The sequence below is a fragment of the Oppia nitens genome, unplaced genomic scaffold, assembly GCF_028296485.1.
Source record: "Oppia nitens isolate AA-2021 unplaced genomic scaffold, nextdenovo-longstitch-racon4-pilon3 scaffold1_pilon_pilon_pilon, whole genome shotgun sequence".
NCBI classification, from domain to species: Eukaryota; Metazoa; Arthropoda; class Arachnida; order Sarcoptiformes; family Oppiidae; genus Oppia; species Oppia nitens.
Genome location: NW_026533199.1, coordinates 1,931,369 through 1,948,353, shown reverse-complemented (window position 1 = coordinate 1,948,353; position 16,985 = coordinate 1,931,369). Strand labels below are relative to the sequence as shown.

The window sequence follows — 16,985 nt, the reverse complement described above, 5'->3', positions numbered from 1 at the left end:
AACATAATTTTTTCTGGTGTTATATCTGTGACGTCTGTGTTATGTATTAATTATGTGTAGAGTTTGTGGTCAATAAATATCAATAGTTAAATATATATATATATATATATATTACCTGTATATACATTATGTCTGTATTATACAGGTATATACACTGTATATGATATAGCCATTTGTGTGTAACTTTATATATATATATATGATATATCAATATTAATAATAATACTAATAATAGTCATTGTTTTATTTTACAATAGTGATACAATTATTGTGTATTTGAATATTAATAATAATAATAATCCTTTTATATTAGATTAAAATCGTTGATTATTTTCTTTCCTAAAAAAATATTTTATGAAGACATCGATATTCATCAGCAACTTGTTTAAGGCAATGGAAGTCCTCCTGTCAAGAGTTTATGTGTGATATGATAAGGCATTGCATTTGCTTTTATCTTCAAATATATTGAAAGCAATTTTTTTTATTTAAAAAAAGGCAATGAACTTATAATACAGCAAATGGTATAAATAAATGTATTTATATTTATATAAACCGTCGATGTCATCGATGACTAAAAAATATAAAGATTTTGTTTGTTTTGTTTATATACTGTATATAATTTATATAATATTTTCATAAATCAGTCATATTTTTCTACTTAAATATATAGTTATTTGCAATTTAATCGATTGCTAGAAGTTTTCATAAGTTTAGAAAAAAACACAATCATTATTATTATTGAAAGTCAAAATAATTTACATTCATATGTGATAATCATTGAAATCCATATAAGTTATGAAAAAATATATAAATTACTATATATTTGTTGCAAATTATTTAAATTCAATTTTAAAATTTAATTACTTTTTATAATAATAATAATAATCATGTTTTTCAAAAAACGTCATGTGTTTTTCCTTTTAAACTTTATTTAAGTTTTCAATACACATACACAAACACATTCATTATAGTCATTATAATTTTTGTTTTTCATTTTTCACATATTAATTACAAAATTTTGTTGTTGATTGTTATTTAGATATAATAATAATAATAATGAATACTAATTTAAAACTTTGTTTTTCCTAGAAATCAATATATAAACTTTTATTTTTATATTATAATTTAATTTATAAGTTATATATATATATATATATATATATATAATACAGAATATAATATGTTATTTTTACATATATGACACAAATATTAAACATATAAATATATAACTTATTTATTAATCAATGTTAAAAATATTTAATATAATTTGTTTTTATCTATTGTATTGATTAAAAAGCTAGAATTTTTCCTTATTATTATTTTTATTGACACTTTTATAAGTAATTTTATCATTTTGTAAATATCATATGATTTAATCTTAGATATAAATATTAATACCTTAAAAATTTTAATTTATTATTTTTTATATATAAACTGTATATATTATAAAAACAAATATCTGATAATTTGTATTTTTTTAAAAAAATATGTTTAGTTTATTGTGATAAATATGTGATATTAAAAAAATATTTTTTTTGAACAATTATTGTATTAATTATAAGCCATTTAATAATATGTTGTTTACAAACATATTTTTAAGGTATAACAATTTTTTTATTTGTTTATTTGCTAATAAAATAATTATATAGATCTCAATGCGATTTTCATGAGTGATGATAATATTTGTATCTGTGTTTTGGTTTGTTTTTTTGTGAGACATACAAAAACATCTCAATAATTGTTTGTCTCATTTATATAATTCAAAATAATAGTAATAATAAAAGATATTCAATCAATGACCCAAACCTATCAGTAATACTGTAATAATAATAATAATAATACTATTTTTTGGGTTTCAGCTAATGTTTTGTACATAAGAAGAAAAAACATTTTGTGATAAAATCAGTATATATTTGGTAATAGCGTTTGGGTCACAAAAAAAGTTTTTTTTATATCCAACCGTTTTATGTATGACTTATGCAATTGCATAGACAAGACATACCAGAAATCTCTCTCTCTCTCTCTCTTAAAAAACTATTTTTATAGCCATTAAAGTGATGTCAATGGGAGAGACAGTTGGAGAGGTATATTGCGGTGACCATTATTCTATGGAAAACAACGCCCGGAGCCAAATAAAGCTTTAAATTTTAAAACTATACACATAGTTATTTAGTGACTCTGGTATATGTTGGCACAGGTATGTATGTATGTATGTATGTGTATGTGTGTACAGTGCACTGTCTGTGTTAACCTTGAAAAAAGATGAGGTATAGTATAGTATAGTGAGTGCACACCTGTATTGTGCGCATTAATATTAACTTTTTGGTTGTGAAGAGAGAGAGAGAGAGTATAGACACCTAAGCCCTGAGCTGTTAAGCTTAAGCCCAACTCTAAACACAACACGACTAATAACTATTGCAATAGAAATGTATTTTCAAAAATAAATTGCTATTTCTTTTCTCTCAGCGATTCCTAAACAATATTCAGTCAAAAATCTGAAGTACGACTACAGTATACACACAGTACTACCTGTGCTTAACATTCAGTTAGATTGAAGAGAGCCTAAGGCATGTTGAGAGCTCTCTGCTATTATTATACAGTGAAAGATAGAGAGAGAGAGAGAGAGAGAGAGAGAGWCAGTGTTTAAGTTGAGCACTATCTTCATCACAGCATATCATAGGGAAAGGCAGAGAGTGTGAGTTCAGCTGAAGAGCCAATCACTGGTATGAATGTTGGCTGAGAGGAGACGAGGCGTTCCTATGTTAGGCATTCGGCAATCAGTGCACTGACAGCAGTGCAGGTGAAACGGGGGGCTAACAGTGCCACTCAACAGGGGATTCCATACTATTATATAGGCTTTAAAGCAGAACAGGCACTTCTGGCACCTGTATATCAACCCCTGTTGCATGTATTTTGGATGTATGTAAGGTGTGCAATGGTATCCAATAAAATAGCTGATCTCTCCCCTCGGCATAGGGAGGGATACTTCTGAGTTGTTTCGCCATTACCTGAGCCATAGTATGGCGTTTGTGATCACATACTCAACAATAGGTTAAATCCGTTTTTCGGACACTAATAATCAAAGTTGCGGTAAAAGTGGTCTTTCAAAGTGTTTTAACGAGAAAAACGACTCCAAACTCATAGAACAGGAGTACAGGGCGGGCACTACTTGTGCGCTACCATACTCTCCCAAAAACGGTAATTACAATTATATTGATATTACCCGACCATTGAATATTTGTGTGGACACGTGTCTAAAAAAAATAAATAATGTCCAATCGATATATTTGTCGCCCGCGATGACCATCTGTGCCACTGACAGCCCGAACCAAAGTGACACATCATAAGTGAGAGCTGAGTCCAGTGACAGCTGCCAACAACACACACACATACACTCATACATACCAAAGCATAGGTATGCTCAACATAAGCGAATCGACAGAAGAGTCACCGCAAACCAATGGATCAGTTCAAGGACTGCATCAGAGAAATGATTACTACAAACTTCCAGTTGTTGTCGACGGATCCACTAAAGGCATAGCTCTAATCACAACCGATACCAAAGTTGATGGATCATTACAAGAGATGGTCTGGAGGTAAATGATCTCAAATTATTTTTATAACAATTAGTATTATAACATAAAATTGAATGTCATTATTATTATTGTGATTATTGAAAAAAATTGTATATAATTTATATTTCAATATATATTTAACTATACAGTGCCGTTCCCGTGACAGCTGTCAATACGGCCGAACTTGTGGCCAACGCAACAATAGTAACGGCCAATAGTTCGCCAAACGGCTCGTCATCGGCCCAACAGTCCGACGAAGAACACCATTTGGGACATTCAAGTCCTATTAACGGCAATATATCGCCGCTCAGACAACAACAACACACACCGCCGGAAAAGACACGCCAACTGATAGTTTCGTCTTCGGGTGCAATCATGACAAATGGTGACTCAACTCCTCAGACAATTATTGTGACCTCTGGAGATACCAATCATAACAATAATAATATTAACCATCATAATAACAACAACAATACAATATTGCATACGAATGATGTGAATATCAAATCGGAACCATTGGATCCGTTACCGCCGGTTGCATCGCCCGTACAAATGGTGGACGTAATTGCCACCGGCGGAGTCGACCGAAATCGTGAACTGGAACCGTCACCTCCCGCTACTGTCATATCGCTGGCACCGGCACAGCCCTATCAGCCGGGAACTACACAACTGACATTTGCGGCGCCTGCCTATGATATCACAGGAACCGGACAATACACTGTACAGGTAAGGAACGGACCACCACTTGTGTGGATAACTTTTATTTGTTACAATTACATCATATTTAGCATAGTTTCGGACTCAATAAAATAAGATATACAATAATAATAATAATAACAACAACAAAAAATTACAGATATTTAGAGTAAAATCCTGAATAGCATAGCTCGGGTAGATTGAGAGAGAACAGGTGACTCCTCTATTGAAAGTTGAAAACCGAGAAATTTGAGGTTTTTGTTCAGTCAATAGTATTACTACAAGTTTTTATTATATATATTTGTATTATATTACACATACACTATACTATACTATACAATAACAACAACACAAGAATAGGATAAAAAAAATGTGTGACTCTATTGACTCTATTGTGTAAATGCATTGCTTCGTACAACAGGTGAATACAGGTGTGTCACCACAGTATGCAACTGTAACGCCGGCCACCAATGCCATGTCCAATGGCGGCACCGTCTACTTGACCACAACCGACTACATCACCTACAGGGACTACTATCCGACAACATCGACCACCACATCAGTCAACAACAGTGATCAGTATCAAACAGTGCGCCAACATCTGAGCACAACACCGACGGCCACCTATACGACAGCAGCTGATACCGAAACGACATCGTTTCTCGACCGATACTTAAGACAACAGCCGGTCACAACTACCAGTTCTAACGGCAATGCTACTTACAAGGCCACAATTCATGGCCTAACTGTCGACCTACCCTCACCTGACAGTGGCATTGGAGACACTACTATCACTCCCAGACAAGAGAATGGTACTCTCCCACAGGTCAGTCAGGTAAGCGCATACATCTATTAATATTATTATTATTATTGCCCATTCCCCCCCTCTCATCTAGCTATCTGTCTATCTATATATATACATATATATATATATATATATATATATATATATAATTGTCTAGTTAACTTTTATTATTGACCCCAATAAATATTTATATATTATTACCGATTTTAATCTAGAAATTTTTAAATACAATATATATATATATATATATATTTAATATGAAAAATATCCTATAAATCATATACTGTTTTTTTTGTGTGGAAATTTATAAAAATATACACTACTTTGGCATTTATTTTATCAATTAAAAAAACTATAAATACTACACATTTGCTTTTATTAGGCCAATGTGTATATATGATATAGTATAGTAATTGTTGATGTATTATATTTATACACAAAAAAGTGTCGGTTATTTAGCATATATACTATATATGACAAACACATATACATACACACAGTTGATGGTCACTCTCTGTCTCATTTTAATCACACATCAAGTGTTTTAATATATATATATATTAAATCTTTTGTTTACATCCCATAACAATCATAATACGAGTTCAACATTTAAAACCCGTTTTGTGTGTGTGTGTGGAGTGTTGTTGTTATTTTACATTTTTTATATTTTACTTTTTTTATCCATTAGAAACCCTACCAAACCATATACATAGATATTATAGTATTATACAATAACATTAAATTATTCAATGCATTCAATGAATTTCAATGGTATTTTTTCAATTGGGACTTACATTTGATTTTATTATATTTTTAAAAAACACATCATTTGCTTGCATTAGCTTTCAATAGCTGTGAGGATATAAATAAATTTATTTTATTTTTTAAAACAAAAATGTTATTTTATTATTTTAATGCTACTACCTGTGCYCATTAATTATTTATTATAATTATGAATATACTGTATATATATATATAATAGACAAATAATAGATTGTTAAAAAATTACTGTATTTGTTTGAATTTGATTGCTTTTGAAATTTAATTTTTTTATTTAACATATTAATACATAGATATTATTAAACAATATAGACGACTACTACTTAAGTGATTACAGTTAATATTTTCTCATTGCCATTGCTTTTTTAATATCACTTAATATTATGTATTAAGTATACTGTGTATATAAGTTTATATATTAAAAAAACCAAAACTATCAACAGTTTTAAAATATCTAATAAATAATATTTATTATATTTATACAGTATATATAATATATGGCCTAAATTTAGAAATTTTATGTTATAGTAGTCTATAATTATTTATTAAATTGATCCATACATTGGTCTGTATTTTTAGATTATAATAGGATTTAAATGGTTTTTTGTTTGTATATCAAAAAAAAAAAAATTTGTTTCTTCAAAATTAGTAAATCTTATTTTTTTACTAATGATTTTTCAAAAATTTTTGTGTCTCTTTAAAAAAGCTACTTTTCTCTAATGAATTAATTATATTTTTTGTCATTTATTTGAAACCATTAGATATATGTTTTAAGAAAATTATTGCGATAAATTTTCGTTTCTATTTTTAATGGTTTTATTGATAAAACAAAACTTATGAGCCCTAAGACAACATATATATATATATATATATAAAAAAATTTGAAATTTTTTTTTGCCGTCAAGATGTCGGTTATAAGCGACAACACTGTACTGTAAATTATTATAAGGTATACATATATTATGCGACAAAACAGATATCAATTGCATTTTCATTTGAAAAATACTGTTAAACTATAAAATATTTTTCTTAACTTTTTTTTAATTCAGAGACTATAAATCCTATTGAGATTCAAATCTTTTATATATATATATATATGTAGTTATAAATAGTTATTTCTTCACTAAAAAATACATAAATAAATTTTTTGTTGCAATCTATCTGTGATTACGTGATCACATCATAACATACACACACAAAGCCATTATCCATCAGTAGTCGATGTGTTGTAATGTATATGTAATCCACTGAGTATTATAAAAGTATATATACTAATGGATGCCATAATAAGTAGATTTGAGTTCAGTGCCCCAGGAAACTGATACCTCCTTTTTTCAAATATATCTATATGTAATACCTGTGCACTTGAAAAAATCTTAACTAATATTTTATTATAAGAGATTCACAGAATATTAATTATATTCAATTCTCTTAATTATATTTTTCCTCTCTCTCTCTCTCTCTCTCTCTCTCTCTCTCTCTCTCTCTCTCTCTCTCTCTCTCTCTCTCTCTACAGTATTATATATATATACATAAATTAGTATATATTTTGAAAATAAGTTAGTATATAAAAAAATTTCAAGAAAAACCGAAAAAAGTATTTTTAAAATTTATATATTTGTATCATTTTTTTGTTTTGTTTTTTAACAAAATTATTAATTTTTCCAAATTAATTTACCTATTAAAATTTACTGTATTTAAAAAGTATTTTATTTTAATTTTTTATTTGTTAGTAATAACAGTGCTAACATATTAAAAAAAAATATTTTTTGTTAAACATAATTCTATATTTAAAAATTTGAAACAAATAAAATAAAATCTTTATAAAAAATCTAATGTACTGTAAATATTCGTCAATTACTTTATGTGGCAGTGATTATAAATTAGTAAACAATTTTTATTATATTATTATTATTATTAATTTTTTATATTATTAATTATTTCATTGAGTGCTAAAACATTAAGTAAACACTAGGATTGTGACCTTAAAATTGAATTCATTATCGAGTCTATTGACTTCCGCAGAGAGGAGTCATCTGAATATATTAGATATAATTCATAATAAAAAAGCTATTTATATATATAAATATATAAGATCTGAGGTCAGCTCCTAATAAAAAAAATACAATTTTTAAATTCAATTTTATTATTTAATATTAATTTCTTTGTATTAATAATAAGTCGGTAATACTTTTATTTGTTTGTTATTTTTTAATAATTTTTTCACTAGTTGTGTGTGTTTTGAATACATTGTTTTGCTAAATATTATTCTCTAAATTAATCCAAACAAAAAAAATATGAATATATTTTTGTATATTTAATAGTAAGATAATACTTAGTATTAAATTAATTTATTTATCTTTATTTAGTTCTCTTTTTTTTGTGTATTTTATTTAGCATAAGTTTTTTATATAAGTTATTTGAGACATATATTATTAACATTTAAGTTTATTTTAAATTTCATTTAGTAGCTGTAAATTATATTTTGACATTAATTTAAATTTTAATTATTAAAATTTATTTAAGCTGTTATTATATGTTTGATTTTTTAAAAATTTATTTATTTTAGTTTATAATAAAAAGTAATTAAGGTCCTGACTTATTTTATTACATACTATTGCCCATTAAGATATAATTTTTATCGCATATATATATATATAATATTATATTTTTTAATTTTAATATTATTGAAATAATTATTTTTTGCCAATATATATATATTATATTTAATGTTAGGGTTATTATAATTTAGATAATGGATAACTAGTTAAAACAGTTTGAAACTTTCCTAATAATGTTATTTATACTTTTAGATTATAGCAATAATTATTATTATCTATGTTATATAAGTAAATTTGTAATACAATAATAATAATAATAATAGTATTATTATTATTTTTCAATCTCAATATTTTTGTTATATAATATAACTTAAATTCTCCCAATTTTATTTATTTATTACATATGAACCATTTATAACTTATTTTTTAGTTTGAAATATAAAATATAAATGAATATTAAAGTTATTTTTTGTTGAAAATTTTAAAAGATACTGTCATCTCTAAATACAAATATTTTTTTAAGTAAAAAATAAGATATATTTGGAAAAAATTAATGATATTTCAGTCAATTTTGGTTGATGTTTAGTGTAACAAATCATATATTTATAAATATATATATATTTACAAATGCCAAATAACAATAATATTATATAAAAGTTTTATTTAAATTATTACTATTTTTGTTGTTGTTATCTATCATTTTTATTTTCATGACAATAGTCCCGTGTTGTTGTTGTTATGCGTTTTTATAATATCCTTAACGTTAATACTATTTGATGTCTACATCTAATTATTTATAAATTTATATATATTTATAAATATATAAAGCTTTTTCTCATTGATTATTAAACATATATATACCCACTATATCATATATATATATAAATTATATATATATGTATATAATTCACAAACGCATGAAAGAAACGAGAGTTTAATGTCCCTGAAGTACACCTGAAGTGAAGGCATGCCTTATATTTATATATATTTATATACCTTATATGTACTGCAATAGCCGTTTTTCAGATGCTTTTTTGATAAGGGATGGACAGCATTTTGTGTATGTATGTGTGTGTATATATATATTTAGTTATACGCTTATGTATTGATATGGAGGTGCAGCCTATGCCTTAAATTAGCAAAATGTTTGAGGGCTTTGACCACTTTTTTCATCCTTTCAAGAAAACGTTTGGTTCACTATCTCATGCTATGAGCGGTTGCGCAATGAACTCATGAATGCCGGTGTTATCGCATATATAATAATATTATATATATATAATGTTTTGTCTATATATATATATATATATAACTATCTATGTATTGCTATTAAAAGCATTATATACACACTGGAGGGGCTCTTTCGGGGCTTAGGGGCTGTTGGAGTGAAGAGATGGGGGTCGACATCGGTTAGGTGGGGGCCGACACAAACCAGTTCAATTAGGCTCTCAAACAGTCACTACACTCTGTAACATATAAATATACATTTACCTGTATATATATATATATATATATATATATATATTATTCACACAACACATTATTCAACACATATAAGCACTTGACTTGACTTTTGAAGTAAAATATATATAAAAATCTTTTCATCTAAACAACAGTCCATTCACTGCCTTTAAGAATGAGATTTAAGTTTTTTTATTCATTCAATTCACTAAATGTTTAGAAAAAAAACATAAATTGGCATAAATTGACCATTTATTCACCATATATTCATCGTCTATTTAAGCAATTTAAGCTAGCACATATTTTATTTCCATATATGTATATAATATAATGTTTATAAATAACTTAAAAATAAAAATGTTTATGCATTTTTGTTTTCACCAATTATACAATCTATTATATTATACTATAAAATTAGTTTATTTTCTTTTATTTAGTATATATTAAGTAAAACAAAATAACTAAAGATATTATTTAGTATATGTAGAAAAAAGTATTAGTAATTTTTATTTTATTTATTACTTAGCAATAAATTTAACAATTATATATATTTTTTAATGCCTTCCTTGAGTTTTTTATTATAATCAATTCATTTAGAAATTATCTAAATTTAAAGTTTATTTATTTAATTAATTTTTACATTTATTGATATTATCAGTATAATTGATATATTTATTATATTAATGAATGCGATATTTTGTATAAAATAAAGTAATAATAATTTTAGCCAAATTATTGTAAAATTATCATTTATTAATTTAAAAAAGTAATTAATATTTATATCATTTTTTCAAAATTTATTGGTTCATATTATAGTTAACATTTTTTTTAGATAAATAATTAAATTTTCTCATTTAATAAAATTATTAATGTTTGACAAACATTTTGTTGTTATGTTGATGTTATTGAAATAAATATTTTTTATTTTATGATTACAAATAAACGTTTTTATATTCATAAAAATAATTTAGAAATTTCTCAACTTATTATAACAAAAAACAACTTATATATAATATATGTATATTTATAAAAAAACAGTAATTTGCCTTCAAGTGTATGTGTGTTGTTAACAATATTAGCTTAATTATAAAATTTTTAATATTTGCCAAATATTTTTTTTGTTTTGTTTTAGTTTCTTTAAAAACATTAAGACATTATGATAATAATTTTAGAATATTTTTAAATAAATTTCTAAACAAATAGCTGCAAATACTTTTTTGAAAAAAATAAAAAAAAAACAATAATTTAATTTAAAAGTTTATTTGTTATCTGCTAAATATATTTATAGAAATATCTATGCATTTCCTAAAAAAAAGTTTTATAACTTAATACATCATATACACTAAAAACATAATCTAATTTCGTATCGTAAAAATATTGATATCATTAACTTTAAACTTTAATAACTTTTTTATTTTTTAACTTAAATAAACAAATTTGATATCAAATAATAGAGTAATAAATCACAATTAAATTGATATACTAGATGGTCAAAACAATGGTTTAAATAACAAAATATATCAAGGTAAAGTTATAGGTGTTAATAATTTAGGTACAAAAATTATTTTCGTGTTTTTAAAACGCGCGTGATTTCAGACACATTGTTGGGACCAATTGATTCCAATGCATTGTTATTAATTTGAATACACGTAAATAAACAGTAAATGCAGTGATTATCATAAAAATGGTTAAAATACAAGAATTTTCAGATGCAATTCGCCAACAAATGTATGATATGAGAGTCAGCACCGGAAAGTCATACGCAAAAATAGCGGAACTGTTTACAACAACTGATAATACTGTCCGATCAATTGTAAAGAAAGTCGAAAAGTACGGGACAGTTAGAAATCTCGCAAGAAGTGGTCGAAAAAGATGTACCAGTGCTAAACAGGACAGGATATTGAGTCGAATTGTGGCAAAAAATAAGAAGTTGACCACCGATGAGATTAAGGAAGAGTTGGCCGCCAGAAACATTTTGTGTCACCGAAACACTATTAGACACCGGATTCAAGAAATGGGTTATTACAGTGGTATTGCGCGAAGACGTCCAATGATAAGCCTAACAAATCAGAGAAAACGATTAGACTTTGCACGAAAGTACATCCGGATGCCTATGTCATACTGGAGGAAGGTCTTGTGGTCAGATGAGTCAAAATTTGAGATTATTAGTACTAAACGTCGCCAACGAGTGTTTAAAAAGAGAGGCGAAAGCATTAATCCTGATAATATATGTCCAACTGTGAAGCACTCGAAATCAGTTATGGTATTGTATGACAGGCCAGGGAGTTGGCCATTTGGTCGAAATTCCATCAACTATGGACCGCTACATTTACGTTAACGATATTTTGACCCCACATTTGCTTCAGAGTGCCAGAGATCTACAAATAAGCGATGATTTTTTATTTCAAGCGGACAACGACCCAAAGCACACATCAAAATTGGCAAAGAAATGGTTGTCTGACAATCAAATTGAGACACTTGAGTGGCCGCCACAGAGCCCTATAATATTATTGAACATCTATGGGATGAATTGGACAGACGTGTGCCAAAGAGCGAAAGAAAAAGTTTTTCTGCGTTTAAAGAGTCGTTATTTAATGTCTGGAAAAATATACCTGAAGAAGTCACAGAAAAGCTGATCCAAAGTGTTCCAAGAAGATTGCAGGCTGTGATTGATGCCAACGGAGGCAATACTCGATATTAATATTGTTTTTACTAAATTAATAGCTTTATTTTGTTAATAATATTTAAAGTTTTGATTTCACGAAAATACTTTTTGTACATAACTTTTTTTACCATTTCTTACTTCTTATGCTTTTTTATAGATAATATGATAATTAATGCAATTTTATTTATTGACTTATAAACTTTGAAAAGTGTTCTTTCATTTGATATCAAATTTGTTTATTTAAGTTAAAAAATAAAAAAGTTATTAAAGTTCAAAGTTAATGATATCAATATTTTTGCGATACGAAATTAAATTATGTTTGCAGTGTATCTATATATCTTTTATTTTTTTCCTTAATTAATTACATAACATTTGACTTAAAGCTTTTTTTCGCTATAGATTAATATTTATAAGTTTTTTTCTACATAATATATTTGACTTTTAGAAAAATGTCTATTGTATTCAAAAAACAATATATAACTTATATTATATTATATATATTATTAGATATACTGTATGTTATTATTATAAATAAGCATTTGTTGAACCATTTGCCAAACATAATGTACAGTCCTTTTCATAGCACAGCATGTATTTGCTCTCTCTTTCTCTTGAAATGTCTGAAAAAATATATATATATGACTTATGTCTGTAATACCGACACTAATGATCTTTTATGTTAAAGAATTTTTTTTAACATAAAATGTATGACTTTTTTTTAGTTAGTTAGTCATCGATTTTCATACCTATTATCCTACACTAAATATAATGTATCGATTATTTAAAATGTCATTAAAATAATATTTATTTTTTTGTTATATTTGTTTGTTTCGGTGGACAGATATTTGATTACACAGAGCTGTCTCAGGCACAGGCAATACAGATACCGGTCGGTTCGCCAATCAATCAAAGCCAGAGCAGTACAGTGTCCAATACGTCGACTGTATCGACACCGGCCGTGATTACCAAGGGTTCGGGCGGTCGCCGATCGTGGCATGAATATGGACGCAACTCAGAGATCGACAAAATTCAAATACCAAAAATGTATGATTTATATCTAAATAGAAATTTATTAAATACTCTTCAATATGATTTAAAAAATAAACTAAATAATTAATAAAACTATTTATCTTATTTAAATGATAGCAATCATTATTTTTTTGGAGATATAAAAAATAATTTTTTTAAATGCATACAAATAACACACATCTACATAATATATATATAATATAATATATACATAATATATATATACAGTATATAAACTTTTTTTCTGGATATTTAATATACAGCCATAAGATGTTTGTTTCTGGCATTTATTTGGGAGAAAACTTTATCCTAAAAGCAAACCATAGATATATTTATTATAAGTTATATATGACATAAGTTATCGTGTTTTTAGCCCAAAGGCTATGCCAACGACCATAAAGTTGTTTGTCTTGACATTTAAAAAAAAAAGTTTAAAAGATTTGTTTTCAATGTTTTTTAGCAATATTTAGTATTTTATTTTTTTGTTAGACAAATAAGAGCCAAACAATCTAAATTTATACATAATAATTATAATATGACTAGTAATGTGATAATATAATAAATTTGCTAAAATTATGTTAAACAATAATAGCAAAAAAAAGACCATAGATTTAGAGATTTAAAGATTTTTGTTTTTTAACATATTTTTTACATAACACATTTAAATACAATATATTTATATAAACAGTATATAACATTAATTGATATTATTGTCTAAATCATCAAAAAAAGATTCTAATATTAAAAACATAATTATTATAATATTAGATTTTAATCATTATTGGAAAATGGCACAAATATAACTGCATTTATTAATATTAAAATATGTTTACAAATAAATACATGAATATATAAATAGAGATTTTGTTGAAATAATTTACAAAATTTATGACTTTTAAATTGGCAATTATTTTCGGTCATTAATTTATTTTAGATTTTATTATTATTATTAAATTATTTATCTAACAAGTTATAAATATAAGCATAACAAATATACATAAATAATAATAATAATAAATAAATAAACAAATTATCTACACTTAACATTCAGACACTCGGACGTTGGTTTCAAGTACTACTTGGAATCGCCTATATCTACGAGTCAGCGCCGGGAGGACGATAGGGTCACATACATAAACAAAGGCCAGTTTTATGGCATCTCATTGGAGTACATCCCGGATAACGACAAACCGCTCAAAAGTGCCACCGTTAAGGTTTGGAYAACAAYCCGCTCTCTATCTATCTATATCTTTGATCACTTCCATCAACTTGTTATCTCTGATCCCAACTAATCAAASCATTGTTTGTCCCGATTATTATTATTATTGCAGTCACTTATAATGCTGGTGTTTCGCGAAGAGAAACTGCACGACGAAGAGATCAAGGCCTGGCAGTTCTGGCACAGTCGACARCATAGTGTCAAACAGCGCATAATGGACGCCGACACGAAAAATTCGGCCGGAATTGTCGGACCCATCGAAGAGATCACACACAATGCCATCGCCTTCTACTGGAATCCATTGGAAGGGCCGGCAAAAGTCAATGTTGCCGTCCAATGTCTTAGCACTGACTTTAGCAATCAAAAAGGAGTTAAAGTAATAATAATAATAATAATTAAACAACAAAATCTTGAAACAAGAATTTAATATTAGTATCTATTATTAATAACTATATTTAGGGTCTTCCACTGCACCTACAAATTGACACATTTGACGACTTTCGGGAGGGAAGCACACCTGTCCATCGGGCTTACTGTCAGATCAAAGTGTTCTGTGATAAGGTATACAATCAATAATAATAATAAATTAGGTTTTTTAAAAAGTTTATTATTATTATTATTAACTSAATTATCATCTCTCATAAAAAGGGCGCCGAAAGGAAAACACGAGACGAAGAGCGAAGAGCTGCCAAACGAAAACTGTCTGCAACTGGAAGTGAGTCTTCTTCTTCAGAATTTTATATCTAATTTTGAATTATATTTTTTTTAATTGAAATATGTATTCGTTTTTTTTCATTTTATTTTTTTGTTTAATTATTATTGACGGTGTCTCAGATGGTCGCAAAAAGATGGAGGAGATGTATCATCCGACGTGCGAACGGTCAGAGTTTTACTCAATGAGTGACCTCATGAAACCACCGGTGCTTTTCACGCCGAGCGACGACATCGAAAAAGTAGTTTAGTACACATTAAATACCAACTGTCCATTAGATCACCCATTAATTGTATTGTCTTTTACCATTATTTTTCATTAGATCACAACAGCCGACATTAACTTCTACGGCGGACACAATTCAAACGATATGTCGTCCACTGATTATGAAACTGATTCACAATTGCCGTCCATAGCGGCGCCTACTATCGCAACAATAACCGCTAACATAGCACAGGCCGGGTATGATTCAGAGTACGAAAGATTTTTATTATCATTTTWWWAAAAAAATATTATGACTTCAAATAAGAGATGAATGAAATTTAWTTTTTTTTTTTGGCCACCAATCAGACGTGTCGAACGAACAGTTGATCCGTTATCGGCGTCACTGGAAATGGCTATAACTTGTCCGCCAAAGAAAATCAAATTAGAAAGATATCCAAACACCAGTGAAAGAGGTATTTTACCATAAAATATATGAGAGATTTTTAAACCAAAAAAAATTATTATTTAATATAATTATTGTTTTTTAATTATTAAAAAAAAGATTTGTTTTTCTCAACAGTTCTTTTGTATGCCAAACAAGAAAACGAAGAGATCTTCCATCCGTTGCATTTAGTGCCGCCGTCTTTAGTCGGATTAGCTCTCGCTGTATGTCTTCAACATTAATATAACATGACTTTCCCTCCTATCTCTCTCCTCTACCCCTCATTTGACATGAGTTCCCACAATTAGTTTCATATTATAATTGAGTCTCATTTTATTTTTTTATTTATTTATATATATTAATTGAAAATAGATTGAAAATAAGTACAAACTGGAAGCTAAAAATATCAGAAATATTTACAAACGATGTAAAAAAGGGTAAGAATTTGTTATTTGTTATTATCCTTAAAATCTTGAAATTACTAACAAATTTTCCAAATTTTTTTACTTTTTAATAACGCAAACTTTGAATTATAAAAGTATGCTTTTGTTTGTTGTTTAACTATATATTATTGAGTAAATGATAATAATTGATAATAATTTATTGTATTATTTTTTTATACAATWTGTCACAGAATTACCGTACAGATGGACGACGATATGGTTAAACATTATTCACATGAAGACACAGTTTTGCTTGAAGTCCATCAAATAGATGAGGAAACACACGATATAACACTCGTTGAATTTGATATCAACTAAAAAAAAATATATGATATTTTGTTATTTAAATTATTTTTTTAACAATTACTATATATATATATTTAAATATATGAATGG

At 26.9% G+C, this 16,985-nt stretch overlaps 1 protein-coding gene across 1 annotated transcript; it reads left to right on the top strand.

Annotated features, from left to right (window-relative positions):
• Positions 1 to 2,203: 2,203 nt before the first annotated feature.
• On the top strand, positions 2,204 to 16,979 carry LOC128951747 (protein grainyhead-like). Its single transcript, XM_054297013.1, has 14 exons — positions 2,204 to 3,596; positions 3,725 to 4,301; positions 4,693 to 5,106; positions 13,382 to 13,584; positions 14,621 to 14,783; positions 14,901 to 15,164; positions 15,248 to 15,349; positions 15,437 to 15,503; positions 15,623 to 15,744; positions 15,823 to 15,974; positions 16,071 to 16,177; positions 16,285 to 16,370; positions 16,519 to 16,583; positions 16,781 to 16,979. The coding sequence occupies exons 1-14, from the start codon at positions 3,418 to 3,420 to the stop codon at positions 16,905 to 16,907; spliced, it is 2,628 nt and encodes an 875-aa protein (XP_054152988.1). The 5' UTR covers positions 2,204 to 3,417; the 3' UTR covers positions 16,908 to 16,979.
• The last annotated feature ends 6 nt before the right edge of the window (positions 16,980 to 16,985 follow it).